Source organism: Cydia pomonella, chromosome 2, assembly GCF_033807575.1.
Source record: "Cydia pomonella isolate Wapato2018A chromosome 2, ilCydPomo1, whole genome shotgun sequence".
NCBI lineage: Eukaryota > Metazoa > Arthropoda > Insecta > Lepidoptera > Tortricidae > Cydia > Cydia pomonella.
In genome coordinates this window covers 37378590-37404685 of record NC_084704.1, presented here as the reverse complement: position 1 = coordinate 37404685, position 26096 = coordinate 37378590, and the positions used below count along the sequence as shown (strand labels likewise).

Sequence of the window (26096 nt, the reverse complement as noted above, 5' to 3'; positions counted from 1 at the left end):
ATAATGAAATAAATACCCCAGTATTCGCTGTTGTATTTATTTGTAACTGTAAATGTTGCATCGACACGTGAAAGAGCCCTTGAGTATTAATTAACCGACTTCAAATAAGGAGGAGGTTCTCAATTCGACTGTTTTTTTTTGTATATATGTTATAATACTCGATATCTCCGAGAATCGTGAACCGATTTTCAAATATATTTTTTTAATCTAACGTGTATAAGCCCGAGATGGTCTCGTTGGCACCAAGTCGGGGTCTGATGATGGGATCTTGGAGAAATCGAGGGAACTCTTCAAATGTTATAGGTACATGTATGGTGCTTTTGGTAATTTTTGAAGTCGGTTTTATTTTTTGTTAGAAAGTTTTTTGTTACAGAATAAATTTATTATTTTTTTATGCTGAATTCTGTTATGTGTAGCAAAACGTATAATTTTTGTGTTTCGGCGAGAGAGAGGAGAGATAGGAAACACTGGTCAGATGCGTTGACTAGGCAAGCTAAGTGAATGTGGCCCTGCAACGGCCGCTTGTGCTGCGACGGCTTGTGGCGCTGCGCGGGCGCACCGCTCGAAATCACAAGCCAGATGCAACGGCATCGGCAGCGTAACTTTATAACTTAGTTATACTTGACGTGTTCTATTTTTAAAAATAAGTTTTAGTCAAAAAAAAAAACATTTTCGATACAAGCTTTTATCGCTGACTCTACTTTTCTTTCAAAAGCAACTTACCAATACAATTCTAATAAAACCCAAACACTTATTTTTTGAGTACCTGGTCTAAGTTAGGAGATTCCTCCTTATTAGGTTGCGTTGTTTTATAACAAAATTCCTATGGCCATCTCCTGTCTCCATCATCAGATCAGCTCGATGATACCATATTGCATTGTCACCCTACTTACATATGTATGTGAAATTTCGGCTCAATTGAATAATGAGTGGGTCTAATTTAGCTTGTAAGATTTGACCTAAACATACATACTTACAAAAATTGCAAGTTAAATAAAATTAAGATCGTAGACAAATATTAGTAGGGATCAGTAGGGATGTTGCCTTATACCCCGTATTTTTCTAACTTTTTCTTAGTGGTAATAAACTTTTTCTTCCGAATTGCTAGGAATATGATATGTAATATTGCGGTACAATAATCAACGAGGAGCTCAACGAGGGGGGGTGGGGTTAGGGTCGGCAACGCGCATGTAACTCCTCTGGAGTTGCAGGTGTACATAGGCTACGGAGACTGCTTACCATCAGGCAGGCCGTATGCTTGTTTGCCACCGACGTAGTATAAAAAAAAAAAAAAAAAAAAAACGACACTATAATTCAATGCATAGTTACTCACGATTTAATTTTGGAGGAAAAAGGTACCACTTCTTTCGAGGTTATAAAATGTCTATACTGAAAAAAAAACGTACTATAGCTATCACTATTTGATGTTCATTGTATTGTCTATAGTTGTACAGAATGCAGTACCTGTTCAATAAATGAGACAGTCCAAAAGGGACCTTATGGTGGTTAGCGCTTACGTCGCCTAGTACCGCATTAGTATTGACGCGCCGCTAAAAATGGTGTAAGCGCCCACCGCCATAAGGTCCCTTTTGATTTGGACTGTGACATGTATTAGGTTGGTGATAATAGTTACTAGTGTTTCTACCCACAATACAACCTATTCATTATGAACTAACAATTACTAGCGAAACTATACGGCTGCGGAATGGCAACGGTTATTTACTTATTTAGACTGCAAACATGTGCAGTACGAACAATATCATGCTATCCCTCCGACTCCTCCGCCCGTCAACTAAAATTATGACTATGACTTAGACATCTCAATATACCGCGTGAGGCCTGTAACAGGAGCAAAAAATTAAACTGTAAGTTGAAGCTGTACTCCTCAAACGGACCAACATTTGTTCAGCAATTTTTTAAAATAACTTGTATTTTAATTTTTATAACAGTTTAAAGTTTATTCTAAGACGTAATGTTTTGCGAATAGCGTGATATTCAACGTCAATTACACTTATGACAGCGTACATTAATGTAACATGTAATTTGTATGAACAATAGGAAATCCAATGAATTCATAATTTTCAAAAGTCGCATAACATATGTTGGTAAGTTTGAGGCATACAGCCTATAACACGAGCACGTCATTAAACACGTCAGAAGTAATTTTCAATTATACCCAACTAAGGTTTTCTAGAGTTCAAGGATTGCGAGTAAGAACAAAAACATGTTGCCGACTAGCTAAATAGTCTAAGCTAAGTAATATTTGTTAGAGGTGTTATGTGGGGTGGAGTAAAACACAGTTTGACGGTTCAAACTAGACTGATTTAATTCGGGACGTAGTACTGCTTATAAGGGAGACAAGTCTCATTAGGATATTAGGATAAACATGAGAATAATAAACACATTATGGTCTCAGGACCATTTGAGATAAGTTAACACTAATGACAAATAACACATTAAGACATGAGGATGTTTACAATTATTGATGAGAAGTGTAAATAAAGTATTTAAGAAACTAATTATGATTTCAAAGTACAAAACTATTGGGAAAGGTAAACAAATATGTGAGTAGCAACTTAATAACTAAAACTAGGTATATGGATGGATCATATTATATAACACCTCCCCCCTTAGAATAAAGATTGGGCGTTAGCGCCTGATCTTTTAGAAGTCGCAGGAACAATGGAAACGGGTGAGATTGGCTGAGAATGCTGAGGCTCGATGTCTTCGTCTTCATCTTCTGTGACGCAGCTAGTTGAGATTGTAGACATGGGAATTGCGACGTGGGTTCTCTGTTGTCGAGATGAATTTGCGAAGCAGTTATTGAAGATCTGGATGCATCCGTTGGAATCGCGATTTGGAGAATTTGGTGTTCGGCGGCGTAGTAGAAGTCCATTGGGGCAGCGTTTGCAAATTTTAAATACAAGGTAGGCTAACATTATTAGGCCAAGTGTAAAATAAACCCAAGAGAAGGTAGTGGTGTTCCTTTGGGCGAATGTTGTGGATTTTATTTTCTTGATTTCTTCTCCGTATTTATCTATATGGTTTTTGATTTGTTTCAAGGAATCTAGTGGCAATTCATTAATTTTAATTGGCATCAGGTCAGGTTTCGCGATGTCCCTGTATTCTTCGAAACAGTCGTCAGTTCTTATGTCGGGTACGATTATAGGGTAAGTTATATTTTCTTCGGAGTCTTGTGATGCTGATAGCGTGCTGTATCCAGTGTGGAGTTTACAGTTTTTCTGTAATGATAGGATGCCTGCGCCCTGTATCTTGTGATGTGTTACTTCTTTAGTGCATTGTAGGACGCAGTTGGTTTCGCCAGACAGTATGTATAGCCACTTGTTGTTCTCGATGTATTGAAAAGTGTTGATGTCGGCTTCGAAGGTTGAAGTAGTGCAGATTTTCGGAAGGGATTTGGAGATGCTGTGGAGAATTTGTAGTTCACACAGGGGACGAGCTGTAGCGTCGTAGGCGACGAGACCGGTGCAGACTTGTTTTTCGCTGGCGTATGTTTTGCAGGTTTCTAAACTGCTTGTCGACACGTAGGTTTGGCCGCTGGGGTTCGCAGCCAGGAACACGTGCTCAGGGAGGATAGTGGTATGAAGAGAGGAATTCGGATGTTTTATAGGGATGGAGTATACATGGTATAAGTCGAGAGGATCATTCTGAATTAAAGGGAATGTAAGTATATATACAAGTTTATCTGAATATACATATGCTGATAGAGAGGAAGATTCTAAGATTGTGTGTATATTTTGTGGGCTAACGGTGGAAACTAGATGTTTATTCGTGCGAATATGATTCGATAAGAGGAGTTCTTTATAAAGTTTTTCCAAGGTTATAATTGACGGATGGATTGTATTGGACTTTGCAAAGAGGATACTAGTTAGGCATTCGTTGATTTCGTTTTCAAGGTTTACTACTGACTCTAAAATTTGAAGGGAAATAGCTGACACATCTTGGCTGGCTTTTAAACTAAACAGAAGTGATTGAGAAGAGTTAAGGTAATTATTTAAGCGTTCGATATTTTCGTTAATGATTAACTCATCATAAGTGATTTTGAGAATTGATTCGTTGAAGGTTTTGACAGTCGAAGAAATTATTTGAGTTTGTTCGAGCATAAGTGATGAAAGATCGGTTTCACGTTTTTCGAGTTGGTTAATACAATCTTCATAATGCATGGCGTCTTTGGCATCAGGTGTACCAATGAGCCATTTAAGGACGTTTAAAAATATAAGAGTTGTCAATGGATTTTGATTTATAAACTATCATACTTAAATTTATAAACTAGATTTTGATTATAGTACTAGATTTAGATGAGTTTTCCTAACCTAAAATTATCCTAGATTAGTCGCCTTTTACGACACGCTTGCGAGACGCGTTAGGACTATTCTTGACATAGCCGGTCACTACACGGCTAAGGGGTTTAGTCGCCTCTTACGACATGCCAAACATTAAAGGCAGTAGGATTATTCTTTGGTAAAGCCGATCGCTACACGGCTAAGGGGTTTTAGCTTTTAGGATTATTTATATTTACATCAAAAGGTCTGAGTCGGTTGGCATGGACAAGTTGATTCTTACCGGATTTCCTAATCAGGTAGTTTTCATTGAATCCAACTCTGATGACTTCACAAGGTCCTTCCCATTTGGGATCCAAATTGTTGGGATTAGGTGCTTTTACCAGGACTTTGTCGCCTAACGCAAACTTAGCTATGTTCCTAATACTACCATCATAACGCTCTTTGGCCCTTTCTTTCATTTTTTGGACGTTTTGGATTGCCACATCACGAGCTATTCTCAATCGTTCGTTAAGGTCTTTTATATAGTCGGCTGCTGAGTATTCTGGTACTGTTTTGAGTGAATAAAAGGGGCGTGGCTTGAAGCCGAAAAGTAGTTCGTAGGGCGTATATCCTGTGGAGTTATTGACAGATGTATTGTGGCAAATTATTGCCATGGGAATTATTTGATCCCAATTCTTTTGCTTCCTCGTTTGGTACATACGTATGTGGTCTCGTAGTGTACCATGGAATCTTTCAAGAGCACCGTTCGTTTGGGGGTGATAGGCTGTATTGAATGTCTGACTTGTACCTAGAAACTTTGTTAATTGTTTCATTAGTCCGTTCATGAATTCGGTACCCTGATCAGAATGGAACCGTTTGGGTACTCCAAAGTGTTGGCAAAAGTGAAGAAGATATTTGGCAACTGTAAGGGCTTCTTTGTCGGGAATGGGGTAAGCTTGGACGTATCTAGTCAGTTCGTCTTGTAATGTCAATATGTATTTATTATGATTGTCGCTAATATCGGAATATGAGACTAAGTCCATAGACACGCGTTCGAAAGGTTCTGAAGATTGGGAAGTTATGACCATGGGGGCCTTAAAAGTTCGTCTTTGGATTTTGTTACGTTGACAGATTTCGCATGAGTTTATATAATTTTTAATGTCTTCTGACATGTTTTGCCAAAAATAATTTTCGCGGATCTTTCTACAAGTTTCGGTAATACCTCGGTGTCCCAAAAGTGGTTCATTATGATATGTTTTTAAGATTTGTGGTATTTCTTCAGATGTGGGGTAATCAACCTTATTTTCACAGATTGTGACATTACAATTGTACAGCTCTGCCAGGTAAGCGGTGATATGTGACTGTTGATTTCCTCGTAGTTTGCATGTTTGGTGATGTTTTAGATCTGGGACGAACAGGGTTTCGGGATGGTTTTTTTCTAGACATACTAATAAAGACTTGAAATAACTTTCGGCATCCCAGGGGTCGTAGTATGAAGGTCTAGTATAACAAAAGTAAAGATTTTGTTTAGTTTCTGAGATTAGATGATCGGTTTCATAGATATTTTTACTTTTATCAGGGTAGGTACTAGTTTGTGGGCATAGACCTAGAGCTTCATTGAACAAATGATCGAGATCGGCGTTTTTGCATGGAATTGGAATGAATATATTTTTGTGTCGTGCGTCTAAGAGTCTTTCGGGAGTTGTTTTTAGCAAGTGAGAATTTGGTGTGCAACCTTGTGATACGTATTGTTCATAATGTGTTTGTAAGAAGTCATTTGAAATAGATTTGGAGTCATTGATTCCTATGTTGTTAATTGGTGGACGGGAAAGTGCATCTGCGTTAGTATTCATTTTCCCCGCTTTGTATATAATTTCGTAATCGAATTCCTCAAGTTTGAGCCTCCATCGAACGAGACGGGATCCTGGATCTTTAATTGAAAATAACCAAGTGAGAGGTTTGTGGTCAGTGACTATTTTGAACTTCCTACCAAAGAGGTATGGTCGGAAATGTTTAACTGCCCATACTATTGCTAATAATTCTCGTTCTATAGTTGAGTAGTTCGTTTCAGCTTTATTTAAAGTACGGGATGCGTATGCTATAGGCAAATCCTTACCTATTTCGCCTTGGGATAGGATAGCTCCGATGGCATGAATGGAAGCGTCTGTTGTGAGTATAAATTCTTTGCTAAAATCGGGGTATTGTAGTAGAGGAGTAGTTGTTAAAATGTTTTTACATGAATCGAACGCTTTCTGTTGATCAGGTCCCCAAATAAAAGGTACGTCCTTTTTTAAAAGGCTCGTCATGGGTTTCGTAAGTTTACTGAAATTGGCTATGAACCTACGGTAATAGCCTGCTAGTCCTAGGAATGACTTGATGTCTTTGCATGATTTGGGAGTTGGGAAATCTTGAACAGATTTTACCTTTTCAGGATTTGGCTTGACTCCTTCGCTGGATATTATGTGACCTAAGTAAGCCACTTCTTTTCTCAGAAATTCGCATTTATCGGGTTGGATTTTAAGGCTGCATTTTCTTAGACGATTGAAAACTTCGGTTAGTTTATCTTCGTGTTCTTGGAGACTGGATGCAAAAATAACGATATCGTCTAGATAAACGAAACACCGTTCACCTTGAAGGCCGTAAAGAACGCTATCCATTGCGCGTTGGAAGGTAGCAGGTGCGTTTTTTAAACCAAAAGGCATTCTTAAGAATTCGTAGTGCCCATATGGTGTATTAAAAGCGGTTTTTGGTATGTCCTTTGGGTCTAGTTCTATTTGGTGAAATCCGGATGCAAGATCTAAAGTCGTGAAGTAGATTGAATGACCTAATTTATCCAGTATGTCAGTGATATTAGGCAGTGGGTAACTATCTCCTATAGTGATGTCGTTTAACTTCCTGTAATCGATGACAACACGCCATTTTTGTTTTCCGGAAGCGTCTAATTTCTTAGGCACAACCCAGATGGGGCTGCTCCAAGGGGATGTACTAGGTCTTATTATATTTTGATTTAGCATTTTATCCACTTGGGTCTTAACTTCTTGTTGGTGAATTTGTGGAAATCTGTATGTTTTCGTATTAATGGGCGTATCGGAGGTAGTGGGTATGGAATGTTTTGTATGGTTGGTGAACGTCAAAGGTTCACCTTCAGTATAAAAGATATCGGAAAATTCTGTGACGATTTTATTTAGAGATTCTTTTTCCTCGTTATTAAGGTGGTCTTGTCTAATAAGTTCGTTTATATCTTTTCGGGGTCGAGTGTTTATATCATTACCGCAGTTAAATGTATGGAGATGGTACTGATCGAAGTCTACGTCGCTTATTGAGTTTACATGGATGGTGGGAATAGATATAGTTTTGTCTTCATTGCTAGAATTTACGCACGTTATTAAGAAATGATTATTTTTGATAACAACAAGCGCGTTTGGAAGAGTTAGGTGATCGTCAATGGATTGTTTGTCTACGATTGCTGTTCCATCTGAGATATCTTTAGTTTGGCAGGTGATAACAGTTTCTGATCTTTGTCTGAGGGTTTGTTTATTGTTGTCGATAGGAGGATTTGTAGAATCGTTTAGAGTAAGAAATTTGTATGTTCTGTCGCGTATTCGCAGGGTTTTAGATTCATATGAGATATCGACATTGAATTTGGACATGAAGTCATTACCCAATATGCCATCAGCGTGAATATTAAGGTTAGCTACGTGGAATGCGAACTTGGGCAATTGATCTAGGGATAAGTTACAGATGCCGTAAGTTTGGACGGTGGAGTTTGTGTTAGATACACCTATGATTGAGGCGATTCTAGACGTATCGATTTTATTGTTGCCGATTTTATCTTTATTTATGACTGAGATGGCTGCTCCAGTATCTATTAACAAGGTTATGGGTTCACCGTCAACATGGAATACACAATGTTTAAGATCTTCTGGGGGTATGTTTAACGTGTTTATAGTATATTCTTCCTGGGGAATTTTAGGCTTTTGCTTAGATTTTGATTTCCGCTGTGATTTTGAACGATGTTTTGATTTAGACGATTTTTCACTTTTGAATGGGGTATTCGTGATTTGGTTTAAATTCGATAGATTGTCCATTGATTTAGAGTTAGCAATGATTTGGGATGTTTCCTTAGAATTATTCTCGGAGTTCGTATTATTAGGGTTAAAAGAGGCTGTCGCGCTTATTTCTGGGGTATCGTTTGCATTTGAAGTTTGTTGTAATAAAGATTTCGAAAGAGATTCAGTTACATTGATGAATTGAGTTAGCAGGAAGTCGATGGATTTATGAAGCTCTAGTACTTGATTTTGTAACGTTATAGATCTGGGAGACTCTGAAGCTTGATTTGACGATGCAATAGATTTAGGAGGCTCTGAGACTTTACTTTGTATTGTCATAGATTTTGGATCTTGATTTAGCGATTTAGTGGATCTAGGAAATGGATTTTCTGTGATATTAGATTGTTCTGGTTGATTTAGCGATTTAGTGGATCTAGGAATTTGATTTTCTGTGATATTAGATTTTGGAACTTGATTTAGCGATTTAGTGGATCTAGGAATTTGATTTTCTGTGATATTAGATTGTTCTGGAGTTTGTGTGGATGCGTCGCGCAGGTGTCTCCGATAGACTGGGTTTGTTTGCGGTCGCATAACTTCGGCATTTAAAGTATTTGGAGATTGCTGAAATTTTGAAGATCTAGATGTATTTTTATCTATTGTAGTTGTAGGTTCTGCATGGTTTCGTAAAGTTCCGGGGCTGTGTTTTGTCTTGATGAAGTCATCGGGGTATTCGGGCAATATATCGAAGCGGTTCCCGAGTGAAAGCCCGTTTCCTCGGCCGCTTGTAAGTTTAAATTATTGATGCGAAGAGGGGCATTAGTAGGGCGTTCTATATTATGATTTTTTATATTATTATTGTAAGCTCTCTTTCTGCATTCAGAAATCAGGTGACCGGGTTTTTTGCAATAATTACACGTTTTTGTTGGCCTAAATGTGTTTGGTTGTGCGGTTGAAAGTGAAGATTGAGTCTGATTAATCGGTGGCGTTGGCCTACGAATGGTGCTACTATAAGCTGGGGTTCTAAATAGGACCTGACGTGCGTGATTCATGTTTTGAATCTTTTCTTCTTGAATCGCGAATGTACCAGCCTCGGACAAGGTGGTGAAACCTTTTGTCCTCAGCATCGAACCCAGATTAGAGCTCACACCATTTACAAATATGCTTAAGGCGGTTTCCTCAGTGCTGGTCTTCCGGCCGATCAATGATGCGTCAGAAACTTCGGCGGTTAATTTGTCGAGGATTTTATTACGGCATAAGTCAACTCTATGAAAGTAATCGGTGACCGATTCATTCGGTTTTTGGAATAATGATTGAAGCTCTAAGTTAAGATGTGTCAACGTTTTCGTTTGTGAGAATTTTTGAATTAGGAATGTTTTCAGCTCTGACCAACTTTGGTACCTTTTTGCAAATATATCTGACGAATTCTGCCCAGAAATTCTATTTAACGTATATGTGAGGATCACTGGTTGTTGAGATGCGTTTGCCAATTCAAAAGCGGAGTCGCATGAGCGAACGAACCTATAAACTTGCGCGGGTTGTGCTGTGTCGAAATCCGGTATTAACCGGAGGAGTGTGTTTAAAGGTATTGTTTCCGAATTGGCCTCATTTGATGTAGTGGGTGATGTTGTCTCTAGTTTGATTGTATCTTTAATTGCTGCTTGCGCGGCCATAGTTTCAGTGATTGGGGACATTTTTGATTAAATATATATGTCACAAGATAAAGAGATTTCGGATTTAAGATATATATAGTAGCCTGGAGATATAGGATGTGGGAACAGAGCAAACGTGTTTGGCCACTTACCACAGTAACGGGATCCAAATTTGCATCACGGAGCGTTGTTCGGCGAGCTGTTTGAAGCCCTGCAGGCACCGTCTAGGCTGGTGGCGATTTTGTCCTTAGCCCAGGCGTTGAGCTCGTCTGCTTAACGGCGGTGTGACGCGGTTAATGTATCCTACCGACTGCGCCAAAATTGTTATGTGGGGTGGAGTAAAACACAGTTTGACGGTTCAAACTAGACTGATTTAATTCGGGACGTAGTACTGCTTATAAGGGAGACAAGTCTCATTAGGATATTAGGATAAACATGAGAATAATAAACACATTATGGTCTCAGGACCATTTGAGATAAGTTAACACTAATGACAAATAACACATTAAGACATGAGGATGTTTACAATTATTGATGAGAAGTGTAAATAAAGTATTTAAGAAACTAATTATGATTTCAAAGTACAAAACTATTGGGAAAGGTAAACAAATATGTGAGTAGCAACTTAATAACTAAAACTAGGTATATGGATGGATCATATTATATAACAGAGGACCAGAAGTCTACATTAAACTACCCATACCCAATGATTTAGGCATATTGAGTGTGACTCAACCTTTTACATTATATTAAAAATATGGTTAACTGCCTGCCCAAGCTTTTTATGACATTAACGAATTTCTTAACTTTTAAATGTAACAATTTAGATAATGGAGCTTTAATCATATTAATGTATGCTTTTAATTTTATCCCAATTACTTGATAATTTTAACTGGACATTTATATTTGTCTTTGTATCCTTGCATTTTAATGTAATGTAGAATAGACTTAACACTGTTATTGTACCTATTTTAATTGCCGACATGTAAAATTCTTATATTTTACCAATAAACGAGTATGAGTATTACCACAGGGCGGACAAAGTATAGCGCAGACCAAATTCACATTCAAGCGCATGTTGCGCAAGTATTTCCTTGAGAAACTTTCTTTTTCATCAACTTAATGATTCACATTTGTTATAATTATGCATGTATCAATATATGTATGTTTATTTGTAATATCTGGAAGCCAGAGCTTTGCTCGGGAAACATATAAAAACTCATCTATCGATTTTTCGCCCCCGAAAACCCCCATATAGCAAATTTAATCGAAATCTTTAGAGCCCTTTCCGAGATCCCCAAAATATATAAATATATATAATATAAGTATATGCATATATATAAGAATTGCCCGTTTAAATGTATAAGATTAAGTATACGCGTAAGTTTATCAATATATAGTTTATAAGTATTAATATAATTATAGTCTTGGTTACAAATTCACATACTAAAAGACTGCACCTACTTAATCTTTCTGGTTTAACGCATTGGTTGAGTGGTAGAGAACGCCTTAAGGCATTAAGTCCGCTATTTGTACCTTCATGTATTGTGCAATAAAGATTAAATAAATACATATAATATAAGTAATAATAATATTATATGTTTAATAATAAATAAATACATAGGACAATCAAATTACATTTTTTCGAAGAATTAATTGACATCAAGCGTTTTTATGCCTTCATTTGGTCCTAAATACGTGTGATCCGAGGTTGCCTAATCCCAGGTGTGCATAAGTGTTTGTTCTTTTTTTTAGTTTTTTGCTTGTAGCTCGAAAATGGTGCGTCCGACGAAAAATGTTATTCCGTTCAATATCTCTGTTCTAGCCGTCGTCAGGGTGTTCATCTCATCCTCATTCCCTAGAGACAAAATTGTCGCGCACTGTGCGCAATTTTTTTTATGTATCCGTTGCTACCTGGTAACCAATCAATGCATTTTTCTTAATATATGTTGGCAATTAAATGAGAAATTTTGCCGATTTCTAACTTTTGATTTCGGCTGTACCACTTTTAAGTGTTTGATGCTTAATCGACGCAGTATTTTACCCTCTTTAATATTGAATAGAATGTAATTTTCCGTCGAACATATCGTTTTCGAACTACGAGCAAAAGACTGATAAAATACGGATACGGCAAGAAAGAGAGAGAGATATATATACACGGTGTAACATGAGAAGTGCCATAGATTTTAACCACGCACTTCTGAGGCCAAAAGAAGAAAAAAATGAACGCAAATTTTTCTAATTATTTTCAAATTCATTCATTCATTCATATATATATATATATATATATATATATATATATATATATATATATATATGAATATATTTTCTCTTGATTTTTAATGATTATTTTTATAATTCTATGGCGACTGACTGACTTTTTTCCTAATTTTTTTTTCCTAATTTTTCTAAATCCCTAACTATTTATGCTAATGTCTTAATTTCAATTTTGTTATTTTTCAATGCTTAGATTTGACACATTATATTTGCACGCTTGCTTGCAAGCAAAATACACATAGTACCTGAATAGTCCTAACACCTTATGTTACTGTATTTTTGCAAATAAATAAATGATTGATTGATTGATTGATTGAACATTTCGCCAAAAACAACAATGTTTTATTTTCAAATTTTTGAATGTGTTTATGTTATGGTATGTTACATAAAAAAATAATGTTATGGGAAAACTAGACTGAAAATGAATTTTTACGATTTTTTTTTGTACCAAGGTTTTGCAACTTTTTGACATCTATCAGTATATTTAGACTAGGCCCTATAATGGCATAATCGCCATCAAACGGCGTTTTCCGCTAAGTTACAATAAGTTTTTTTTTTTTTTTTCAAATAAAAAAACAAAAAATTAATCTGCAAGTAGGCCTCAAGGGCTCTTTTACAGGTCAATACAACATTTATAGTAACATCATAGTGACATGAAAAATACATAACAACATTTATAAATAAAACAGCTAATACCTGGGTAAACATTACATTATAATAATCTTAAAATAAATAATTATTATACAATAGAGATATTAGTCTCAATGATTAAAATTGGTATTTACTCTGAAACTAGGCGAAATCCAGAAAAGTGTACTAGGCATTTTAGACTCTAGAAATGTGATCAGGAATACAATGGTAAAATCTTTCCTCATGTTACACCGTGTATATATATTCGTGACGGGTAATGTATCTTATACATTTAAACGAGCAATTCTTGTATATATATATATATATATATATATATATATTTCTGTGATCTCGGAAACGGCTTTAACGATTTCGCTGAAATTTGGTATATGGGGGTTTTTGGGGGTATACAATCGATCTAGATTAGTCTTATATTTGGGAAAACGCGTGTTTTCGAGTTTTCATGCGTTTTTCTTTCGACGCAGAATATGGTCGCTAATTTCGTGTTGCCAGCCACTGTCCGTCTGGTCCAGCGGGTTAAGACGCGGACGGCTAGAAACGAGTGTTACGGGTTCGAATCTCGCCCGGGGAATAACTTTTGTTTTTTTTTTATAATATGTTCAAGTTTATATATAATTTTTTAATTTTTATTGTTTTAGACAAGTTTAATTTAATAAAAAAAATTGTTAAGATTATCACCACCATATTACAATAAATAGTTCGGTCGCCCAGGTACTTTATATTATATGAAACACTTACTTATTCTGTAACACAAGGCTGACCAACTTTGACAATTACTGTTATTACCGGTCAACACTCTTTTGTCCAAACTGAACAAGTCGTGCATAACTTCAAAACTAGGCTAAGTACTTACCTAACTATTTCAGGGAAACAAAAGCATGTGTTTCATACAAAACTTTTGTACACGCCTTGCTTACAGAAAGTTGGTAAACCTTTTTAGGGTTCCGTACCTGAAAGACAAAGGAAATCTGTTAATAAGGCTCCGCTGTGCGTCTGTCTGTTAAGAACCGTGATACATAGCTGAAAATGCTGAAATTTATACATAACTTTTCTGCTACAGTATAAAATAATAAAAATGAAATATCTCTTTCAGTTCGCATGCTCTGAAAGTAGGTCGTTGTTGTTCTAAAAAGTGTGCATAAAATGATACGTTTTTGCTTGTTTTTACGATAAGCAATTAAAATTTAGATTTGTTGCACAATTCCGTTTTTTTTTTATACCACGTCGGTGGCAAACAAGCATACGGCCCGCCTGATGGCAAGCAGTCACCGTAGCCTATGGACGCCTGCAACTCCAGAGGTGTTACATGCGCGTTGCTGACCTTTTAAAAACTCTTAAACCGCACAGTGCGCGACCATTTAGGCTCTAGGGTATGAGGATGAACACCCTGCCGATGGCGAGCGGTGCGGTGATAGAAAGCGGCGGAGCACAGCCCATAATAATTAACTCTCCATTCCATAAATAACGATATTTTTACCTAACAATATGTAACAATTACATAGCATATACATATATGATTATTATAAATTATTTTGATTTCGTATGTAATAGTTACTTACTATTTTTTAATAGCTTCATTCATTAAAAATACACATCGAGATTGTTAACCCTTATTCATGTTTAAAAAAAAATTCAAACCAAACCTCAAACGATAACAACGGACAATAATAAAAGTGGTCAAGCGTGAAAGACGAAAAGAAAATTCCATTTAAAAAAATCTGTAAATGTACTTCACAGCTGTACGTACCCCAAAGAAGCGAGTCCGACTCGCACTTAGCCTGTTTTTGTATTGACATAAATTCTATAAGCATACAGTTACGTGTTTTCGTACGTTCAGTTGACTGGCCGGTGATCAATCGTAAACTCTATTACAAAGGAATAAGGTCTAAGTATAACCAAGTACTTATGCTCGTATTCAGCCTTGGTTTTAAAATGTAAATAGCAACATTGTGAAGTGCAATCGATATTGTACGTGAGAAAAATGCAGACTCGGTTATATTGAAAACATCTATACCTATACTTCATTCCAGATCTAGCATGGGGTCATCCATTAATTACATCAAACGTTTAGAAGGGTGGGGGGGTCAAGAAAATGAGACATGTTGTGACAAGGGAGAGGGGGGACTAACAAAATTTGTGAAGTCACTTTAACTTCATCAGTAACCAATTTTTTTTATTCGCTGTACAGTTAAATAACGAAATTTTGCAAAGATAATCGTTTTTAGGGTTCCATACCCAAAGGGTCAAACGGGACCCTATTACTGAGACTCCGCTGTCCGTCCGTCTGTCACCAGGCTGTATCTCATGAACCGTGATAGTTAGCCAGTTGAAATTTCTAGAGATTATGTATTTCTGTTGCCGCTATAACAACATATACTGAAAACAGAATAAAATAAATATTTCTTTCCAATCTCCAGGTTCTCATCCAACCACCGAAGTTAAGCAACGTCGGGCGGGGTCAGTACTTGAATGGGTGACCGATGACCGTTTTTATAGATAATGCTACGGAACCCTTCCTGTGCGAGTCCGACTCGCACTTGGCCGGTTTTTATTCGTTTATTTTCTAATCGGTTTTGTGTTATAAAATTACTAATATTTTTATTATCAAAAATATTTTGATAATATATTAAAAATACCTAATTTGCCGATTTCGTTGAAAACAAAATTGTCAAAAATGTGACGTTGACAAGTGTAACAAGGACAGGAGGGGTCAAAAAACCTCGAAATTCGTAAGACGTAATTAATGGATAACCCCATGAGTTGCGTTCTCGCGCGCGGCTCCATACATTGGGCGACTTCAAGTGTGGCTTAGAACGCACTGCGATTAATTTCTTGCGATTTCAGTCTTGCATGTGCGTGCGCATGCATACATGCGCATGCACATGCATACATGCGCACGCACTTGCAAGTCTGAACTTCATAAAGCATACATGCCGTACGCGTACGTTACACTTTATGCGATTCTGAAAGCTCAAGAAATTGATCGCACTGCGTTCTAAGCCTATTGATACGCGCCTGAAAACGCAGATAAAGTCAGACCAAGATAAGTTGGCAGCTATTTTTATAGTCCAGACGGTGCAAGCGTCAAGTAAACGTCACAATTTCATAGAAGTTTGACTTTTAAAATAACACGTGCGACGTCTGGGCTATCAAAACCGATGCCAACTTCTTGGTTTGACTCTAGCCTACTGGAGTCTAGAAGATCGCAGAATCAAAGATACTAATCTTTTTTCTAAAATTGTACATTTTAATTTCGATACTACGTAAACGAATACAAAAGTAAAATTAAATAATTAATTCTAAGAAGCCTTTGAATGATAAAATATTCTCTTAAAATTACGTTCTACTAAGAATCTTAATCATTAAAGATTTCAATGGCAAGGAGAAATACACGTTTACTTTCATTAAGCGAAAGTTATACCTAACAATCTTTCGGAGAAACAGAGCGTGACAGAGTTCATCAAATTATTACTTGAGAAGAAATTAGACCTGACATTTGATGTCACTTAAATTAGCTGTAAAATTTATCGCATCAGAGAAAATTTGCCTGTCACTTTAAAAGGTCCCAAGATATTACTTTTAAAGCTAGTTGTTTCTGTAAAGTGAATACGAAATTAAATTAATTTGACAAATGCTTAAGCTCATTTGTTTGTACAGTTAGCAGCGCAAGTGTCTGAGCGGCCTAGGTGTTTAAAATTATCTGAACATCTCTTAAGAGCAGCAAGCTCGGCATAATTTCACCTTCCCATACTCGTACAAACGGAGTTTTGTTCTCATTTTAAAACTACGTGTTCGATTGTAATGGAATTTTGCACATACAATGACATGAGGTATATCTATGCTCGTAATTAGTTTATATAGCTCCAGCTTATAAAACAAACGAAATAGAGCAAAAACAAATTTTGTATAAAAACTTTAACTATGGTATCTGAAGCTACATAAACTAATTGTGTTTAGCATGTAGGTCTAGGTATGTGTAAGTAAGCTTGTAGGCATAGATAAACCTTATCCTATTGTAAGTACATACAAAGTTTCAGAGCAATCTAGCTAGTTTTAAAATGAGAGGGTAACTACGTTTCTATGGAGAATCGAGCTTGCTATCAGTTTCCGCAATTTCTGGAAACTTAATAATAAATAATGGCACAAGACCCAGATTGCGGCCCTCAATGCGATGGACCGACCAAGTGAAAGCTCTCACGGGGTCACCTCTGAATCTGTGCGCGCGGCAGGCAATAAATAGAGAAGCATGGCGGGAAACAGCGAAAAAAGCCGTACAACGACCGCAATGACCACCACTACTCTGACAAGAGTATACGACTAAGAAGAATAATAAATAAGTACATGAGAAAATTCTTTTGCAAGTTTCCATTTAACTATTGTAAATAATTTTATAAAGAAAATTCCCGTTCAGATGAGGAATCACTGTTCAATGTTCTTAACTGTTGACGACTGTTTCATTCAACATTTACTTACTTCACTCATTGGCGTTTATTTGGGACAGTCCATATCAAAAGGGACCTTATGGAGGTTGGCGCTTACGTCACGTAGTACCGCATTAGTATTGGCATTAGTAAAGGTCCCTTTATATATGGACTGTCGCATTTTATGTCAGAAATCGAAACTGTAAGGTTTGGCAATAAACATGCAGAAAAAAATACCGAGAACATTCTATGGGAACCCTGTTGAAATTTGGCACATAGCTAACTGGAGTCTCCTCTGTGGTTTTTGACCACTGAGAGCACAGATTTTTTCAACATAGATTAATATTATCAATATCTGTGTCGGATTGTTTTTCTTTTTTTAAAGCCCTTCAAACATTACCTAAAACGAGCATAACGAGTTGTCTATGTTTAATATAAAATTATTGGAATACTTTTTAAAATAATTACGGGTTATTCCCACTAGTTACCACCAAGTTGTTACCAGTGGTAACTACTGGGATTTTTTTCCCACCTTTTACCACTGGTAACTATTGGGGAAAAAAATCCCACTAGTTACCACCAACTTGGTTTGGTGGTAACTGGCTGGTAACAGTAGTTACCACAGGTAAAAGGTGAGATTTTTTTTCGTTACTACCAAAATTTGGTTACAATTCAATACTAATAAAAACAGTATAAACATAGAGTTCTATAATCAATAATTAAATCAACGTCGAATTAATTATAAGTTAATTAGTTAATCGTTTCATTATAAGTCGATTACTGTTTCAGTAAACTGGCTTAAAAGTGATAAAAAAATCGGTTTTTGACTGATTTGTTTGTTCGTTCGTATAATTGTGACGTTATTTATTGAAAAGGACTTTATTGTCGATGGCGCTTACGCCATTATCAACGATGCTCCTGTATAAATACAACGCTGCGCTACGCAGTGTGGCGTAAGCGTCCTTGACAAAAGATCCAGGTTTCATAGATAATGTCACAATTAATTCAATTTACAATTAATAAGATAAATGCTCTCATACTCTCGAGGCTGATGGCAAAAAGGAAAACAAGCTGATGGCAAAAAGGAAAAAAATATATATCTAATAATTAATATAATGTAATAATTCCAAATAAAACAAAATAAAATATTTATTATACGTAAAAATATTTTACGTAAAAAATTCATTCCCAGTAGTTACCACTGGTGGTAACTAGTGGGAATAACCCATAATTAATTATGGTAAATTGTGAAACGACGATTTTAAAATGTCCATCTTTTGTTCGAGATAAAAATCGGGGTTACAATAGCGTATTTTTCAATCGCCTGAAATATTGACATAGGATAATAAATTCATGATTTTTCAGAGTTTCCGCTTCCGAGTGGGTACCTAAATAAATGATTTCCCGATATTCCTTTATTGATAAATCGATCACACTGTTAGGTAATTAACTTAATTATAAAACTGCCTACCTGAAGGTCCTGGGTTCGAATCTCGATATGAGCTTTTATTTGTGGCCTCAAGTTATATTTTGTATTAATGTAAGTATATTTATTTATCTAAAATAGAATCTGGTTAAGTTAATACAATCAGGTTTAATTTAAATGTTATTTTGAACATAAATAAAATCCCATTTTATAAGGTTTACCCTACTCATAGTGTTAGTATGTTCCTGCCGGTGAGTAAGGTTGCCAGAGCTCAACGAGGGTGCGGAGAGTTAGGGTCGGCAACGCGCATGTAACTCCTCTGGAGTTGCAGGCGTCCATAGGCTACGGAGACTGCTTACCACCAGGCGGGCCGTCTGCTTGTTTGCCACCGACAAATAAAAAAAAGTTATTCATAGTCAAAATTGTTCTTACAGAATGAAAAATATTCTACAATACACGGCCCGATTCGAAGAATGATAAGGACACGTTTAAGATCTTGGAAAGATATTTAAAAGATCGATAGCTAAACGACATGTCAAAATTGACGCTGTGATCCTAATAAGATCTATCTGTGATATTTCTAACATCAAAGTGACATTGGTTGCCCGAATCGAGCTGCTTCTGTCAATTATACGACATACAAACGATATCTGATATATGACGACCGGTTTGGCCTAGTGGGTAGTGACCCTGCCTACGAAGCTGATGGTCCCGGGTTCAAATCCTGGGCATTTATTCGTGTAGTGAACATGGATATTTGTCCCTGAGTCATGGGTGTTTTCTATGTATTTAAGTATTTATAAATATCTATATATTATATATATCGTTGTCTAAGTACCCTCAACACAAGCCTTATTGAGCTTACTGTGGGACTTAGTCAATTTGTGTAATAATATCCTATTATATTTATTTATTTATTTATATATCTTTAACCAGAATATATCCTGGAACTTTATGTTCCATATACATGTCACCGACAATCATCATTAAAGTAGCAAAGCTCGATATTTATTTATTTATATCTAAATGAGAACTTATCGTTATCGTATCTCATTCTTCGAATCAAGCCGACATTCAAATTGGCATTCTAGTCAGCCATTGGTAGACATTCCAGCGGACAACAGGTTGTTTGGTATTCATAATAGCGTCGCGTCGAGCAACCAGGGAGCGGGCAGACTGTTTTGACGATTGCTTGTTATAGAGCGTATGTAGTCGACGGACAGGCCACGAACATAGAAAATGAAAATGTCGTTATCTGCTTCTCTATCGGTCCTGTTAAACTGTTATACCGTTTATACCCGCTAAATACGAACGATCGAACATGCTCTTACTCACTGGACGTACCTTCCTACCTACTTTGACTACCCGAAGAACCACCTCTGACGAACAAGACGACAGGATGACATGTTCTTGAGTCTCATTACTCTGTCATCATCGGCCTACTGTAAGGTCTAGGCGGAATGATCCAGTTAACCAATTTGACCAGATTAGAAATTGTCAATATATGTGACATTATCTATGAAAAGGGACCTTATTGTCGATGGCGCTTACGCCGCACTGCGTAGCGCGGCGTTGTTTATAATATGGGAGCATCGTTTATAATGGCCTAAGCGCCACCGAACAGAAGGTCCCTTTTCATAGATAATGTCACATATTTTTGCGTCCGTACCTGATTTGATCAGGCAATTTTTTTACTGGAGGATAGGCAAATAGGATAGGTGGTCAAACACGATCACACCTGATGGTTAATGACGATGATGCGGTCTACAGTCGAGCACGCTTACCTACGAGATACCTAGTTACTCTAGCCTTGAACAGCTCCAGATTGTACTCATGCGGAAACACAGACTCGGGCAGGGCATTCCACTCCTTGGCAGTTCGCATAAGGAACGTATTTAATCAGATTGACCAAAAATTTACCCGTTTCGGGACTTTAATCGACGCACGACCCTCTGTCATCCCAACAGGGAGAAAGAGAACATATCATGCTTTGATAATATGATACGTGTAAAATCTCAAAATCAGGATCGGCCTCACGACCATGCCGCGACGCCAAGGATTCCAATACTGGCTTTGGTAATCAGGGGAGTGGTTCTCAAAACGATGTGACACGACGAACGCAAGCCATTTGCAGTAAAAGGCCAAACCTGTGTATTGTACAGTTGAAACGGACTAAATTAACCCTTCATAGACCACAGGTCTCAAAAAGACTACTTATAACACCATATTTTTGTATTTTTTTCGTGTACAGAATTTTTAAGACTTAGATTGGCTTGAATTGAGGATATTTTCAGTCTTGCCAAGTCGACCCCATTCTGAGACTAAGTACTACTAATTTATAATAATACCCGAAATTTGAGCTCAATAATAATATAAATTAAAGGTAATCTAATAATAACGAAATCGAATACAACGCCCGCGTATCTGTGTTTTAAATATACTTTCATAAACTGTTTTTGTATTATAATTAGTAGATACTCGTCGCTTTGTGTAAAGGAAAAAAACGGAAGTAACAGATTTTCTTGTTCATAGAAGTTTCGTTTTCTAACAGATTATACAGAATTGCTTACCCAAGTTAAAAAAATATTTGAGATTCTCATAATCAGCTTTATCATTTGACATACGTGTAACACAATATAGTTTGCAAATTTTTTCTCAATTTTTACGTTACATGGCGATCTTTGGGACACAAATTTATGAAAGGACCATGGGCAACTTTGTATGGAGCCTGGACCCAACGCCAACAGAAATGAGAGTAAGGTCATTAGATAGGTATTTCTATGAACTTCATTTTGTTCTATGGGCACCAAGCGGAATTCCATTGCAGAACTGAGATATTGGTATTTTAGCCAAAATGTCGTCACCCTTATTACCTAGGCAATAGAGTCCAAGTAAGTAAATTAATTACTGCAGGGTAGATGTTCGCGCACCGCCGGGCGAGCACACTGAATGATTTGCCGCGCTGGCCCGGCGGTGGACTATATTGCCTAGGTAATAAGGGTGACGATATTTTGACTAAAATACCAATATCTCAGTTCTGCAATGGAATTTCGCTTGGTGCCCATAGAACGAAATGAAGTACATAGAAATACCTATCTAATGAACTTACTCTCAACTCTGTTGGTATTGGGGCCATTTTGACGCATAGTCCTTTACATATGTAATGTATGTACCGAATTCCAACTTAATTGGTCCACTAGTTTCGAAACAAATAGGCTCTGACAAACAGACTCACGAGTGTGCCTATAAAGGTTACATTTTTTTCATTTGAGGTACGGAACCCTAATACGGAACTTCATGATTCTCCTCAATGTTCTAAAATTAAAGACATTTTGCTCCGATTTCGGAATACCTAGAATAAAGTGTTCTTTTTCAGAACAAGGTAAAAGAAAATACTCTAATTATTTAGTCTTGTCTTTATTCGCTAGTGTTTCAGCTTCGTAAGCTCCTGTTAAGATTTCGTAGAAATCCCTTTAAGGTTTTTCTGAGAAACGAAATATTATATAAATATAACTTAAATACCACGGTAACCAGCAGTGGCAGCCTGGTTCCATTTATATCGCTAGTCACTATGCTTGTCACTTTCGCACTTACATACTTGTTAGAACGTGACAGCCATAGTGACAAATAATAAAGAGCCGACCATCTTAGCCCTAGGACTACAGAGATAATTGTAATAATAACAATGGGAAATATGAGTGTATCTGAAAACAAGACATGATAAGAATTGAAAGGGAATTATAAGAATATTAGTATCAAGGTTTATTTTTAGATACGACATTATTTATGAAGGTACCTAATTCTAGTAACATGTATAAAGCCATACGTCCCGTATACACAGGACTGTCACCGTATTTAAGTGTCGCGTCCCGTATTTTACCCGTCCCGTATATTAATACCGCTATAGATATAGTCCTCAGCGATTTCGATGACGGCTACCCCAGAAAATTATAGATTTTGCCTGTTATGGGCTCTAATGTGGCTGGCCACCGAACTTGGTCTTAAAGACATTTTTGCAGGCGTTACAATACAATTGGCCATGGTACCAATGATTTGTGTTTAACTACATTGTTTCTATACCTGTGTGAGTTAAAGCAATGCCCCCCGCCTCTCCTATAACGGTATTACTACCCCCATTATCCCGTATCCGTTCCAAATAATAATAATAATATTCTTTATTGTGCACAACGAAAACATGATCAAATACAGCAATTAACATAAAAAAACTAAGCAACAACAGGCGGTCTTATCGCTAAAAAGCGATCTCTTCCAGACAACCTTAACCTATACCACTATATTTTTGAAGCTTAGCTTCAGCTTGGATAAAAGCGCTTCCATATGTCCGGATGTTCTCTTCAGCGGTGGCAGCATGGTTCCATTTTTATCACTTGTCACTATGCCCGTCACTTTCGCGCTTACATACTTGTTAGAATGTGACAGGCATAGTGACAAATTATAAAGAGTCGACCATCTTAGCCCAACAGATCGCATTTTTGAACCGATTCTCGTGATATTTTGTGAACAGGTGAAAAGCTCGTGATCCTAAGTAGAAATAATATTTAACTAATTATTTTTTTAATGACTTAAAACTCTGTACAGGAGCGAAGTCGCAGATTTTAAATTTTCACGCCTTGACGAGGGTATAAGATAAACCATTTCTGATAGAAGTAAATCCGCACTTTACTCAGGTTTCCATAACAACATCCAATTATGAAGGATTATGAGTTTAGGGGGAAAGGTACCGGAAGAAATCCGAAACATTAGTAAAGGTCCTCTTTTCCTTAACATAAACATTATACGTGCGTATATAAATAGTATAATAAATACTTATTTAGTTTTCCATTTGATCAGGGTTCTGTAGTCGAACTGAGAACTCTCGTAGATCGAGCCAAAGCTACGGACACCGTTTCAGATTGGGCAAAAATCCTTTCATGCGGACAGACCAGTTGTCCAGAGGCCGCATTTCTCAACCGATTCTCGTGTCATTTTGTCTTCGCGAGGTCTACAGCGGTGGCAGCATGGTTCCATTTTTATCACTTGTGCCCGTCACTTTCGCGCTTAAACACTTGTTAGAATGTGACAAATGATAAAGAGCCGACCGTCTTAGCCCTACAGCTCTATTTTAGTTTGCCATGTCTGTATGTATAACAGAGGCATTTCAGGAACGTAATAAACAGACTCATAATTTCCTGAGTTACGACCAAGCGAATACATATTTGCATACTTGAATTTTGACTTTGTGATCTACGACTTGGAAGCTTGTTATGGATCTTCTTCTTCCTGCCCTTATCCCACGTTATGTGTGGCACAACATGTTCTTCTCTTCCATTCTCCTCTATATTTCGTCATCACAGCACTCACTCCTTTCTTTCTCATATCCTCTTTCACATAATCCATCCATCGTTTTTTGGGTCTACCATCCGCTCTCCGTCCATCAACATTCATCCTTCATCCCTAACATTAACAATATTAAGCTTGTAATGGATTTTTTTAAATACTAAGTACTTAAACTGACAAAAAGGATTAAATCATCTTAAAATGGAAATTAAAAACAGCAATCGAAAATAATTCGACGAATTTAAGCTCTAATAGCACCCACGTGCAGGCGCTTGCTCCGTGCATTCGCCCTACGCTATCGGACGCCCTTAAGTGTATGAATGAATTACTGCAAAGTTCTGCCGCCAAAGAGCAGCAATATCACATCACATAAACCATACTTACTTGGTTGGCTGGCGCGATGACCCAAAATGAGTCTTGGCCTCCAACACAAGAGCACGCCACTTTGCTCGGTCCAGAGCGGACTCGCGCCAGCTTTCGCTGTCGTCGAGCTCACGGAGGTCTGTCTCCACTCCAACGATATTTAGGATGACTAACAGGACGGCGTCCAGTTGGTCGACCCAAGTAAGCCCTCTTGACTGCCCGATCGTCACTCATCCTTTCGAGGTGGCCAAGCCAGCGAAGACGATGTGCTTTGGTCTGACCTATTATGTTCGGCTCGGCTAATGGACACACATAAACCATAGAGTAATTTATACATACTATGCCTTAAACAGTTTTTAGAGAAGTTTTCACTATGTCGTTGATGCATCAAGGCGGTTTGTTAACAGAGAGCTATCGAGAACGCGTAAATCTAAATTTCGTTATCTTTATCGCCCGAATATGCAAGAGTGATAGAGTGGCAGATAACGAAATGTTTGTGTTCCGTGGTAGGCCCTCAGTATGCGGTAGAGGCACCCCCTACGCAGAGTTTTGCGTAATATCCCCTATTAGGCGTTGTTTTAAGTCGGGAGTTTCCGCGTATTTTATATTACATACCGTAGGGTACCAAATACCTTATTTTGCTCCAAGGAGGGCGCCAAATAACAATAAACCCCTTTTAGATTACTTTCTTTGAGCGGAACCCAATTTCAACGATATCAAGTCTTTATCAACTCCTACATAACTTACACGTGTACAGAAAATCATTATGGAAACGAATTTCGCCTCATTAAGGATATTAATACACTGCTGGAAAACATGTCATTATATTTAATACATAAGGCACCTACGGAATATCAAATTGACAGAATACCTTTCATGTGTCTAATCGATGTACCTACTCAATCCCACGATTTCTTTACATGTATTATTTTAAATGTCAATAATCGAGGGAAAAATAACACTAATTAATCACTAAAAGGAAGATAAAACAAAATGGTTGACATGGAATAACATATCAGCGTTTCTTTCCAATATAAACCTTATTAAATTTGTTAGAGACAAACAGAAAATACAAGTTAATGGTTCCGTACGTTAAATGAGAAAAAACGGAATCTTTATAGGATCACATTTGTTGTCCGTCGGTCAGTTCGTCCGTCTGTCTGTCAAGACCCTTTATCTCGGGAAAGCGTGGAGGTATCTAGTTGAAATTAAAACCACTCATGTCTACAGCCCCTTAAACTGGAACTTTGTACTTACAATAGGATAAGGTATACCTAGTCTAGTAGTAAACGAAATACTTGCTCTATTTCGTTTGTTTTATAAGCTGGTGGTATTTAAACTAATTCCATTATTAGATATACCTTATTTCATTGTATGGGAAGGTAACATTCGGCCGGGCTTGCTGCGGACTCTTTTTGTACCGTTGCCGCAAAAGTAATGATGCTGCAATCGCCTTCCGAATACGTTTATGATATATTCACAGACTTATGTACCAGCCAGAAAAGAAAAGAATAATCGCATACTCATCACCTCAGTAATCAGATTAATATGAAGAGATTTAGCAAGGGAACGGGAACGGTCTAATGGGAAAGATTGTGCGAAACGCGGTGGGAACGTGCAACAATGGCGTGTGTATCGAG

General features: G+C 37.2%; 3 protein-coding genes across 3 annotated transcripts in view; all 3 read right to left on the bottom strand.

The window, feature by feature from the left end:
• The window catches only part of LOC133515563 (hemicentin-2-like), a 241645-nt gene that overhangs the window by 194372 nt on the left and 21177 nt on the right, over window positions 1–26096 (bottom strand). The window lies entirely within an intron of this gene.
• Window positions 2279–4208, bottom strand: LOC133515608 (uncharacterized). The gene has a single exon (XM_061848180.1). The coding sequence runs from the start codon at window positions 4182–4184 to the stop codon at window positions 2631–2633; it is 1554 nt and encodes a 517-aa protein (XP_061704164.1). The 5' UTR covers window positions 4185–4208; the 3' UTR covers window positions 2279–2630.
• LOC133515607 (uncharacterized) lies at window positions 8709–10517 on the bottom strand. The gene has a single exon (XM_061848179.1). The coding sequence runs from the start codon at window positions 10021–10023 to the stop codon at window positions 8986–8988; it is 1038 nt and encodes a 345-aa protein (XP_061704163.1). The 5' UTR covers window positions 10024–10517; the 3' UTR covers window positions 8709–8985.

Coding starts and splice junctions, on each gene's coding strand:
- LOC133515608 (XM_061848180.1), bottom strand. CDS start 4,184: ATGCATTATGAAGATTGTATTAACCAACTCGAAAAACGTGAAACCGAT.
- LOC133515607 (XM_061848179.1), bottom strand. CDS start 10,023: ATGTCCCCAATCACTGAAACTATGGCCGCGCAAGCAGCAATTAAAGAT.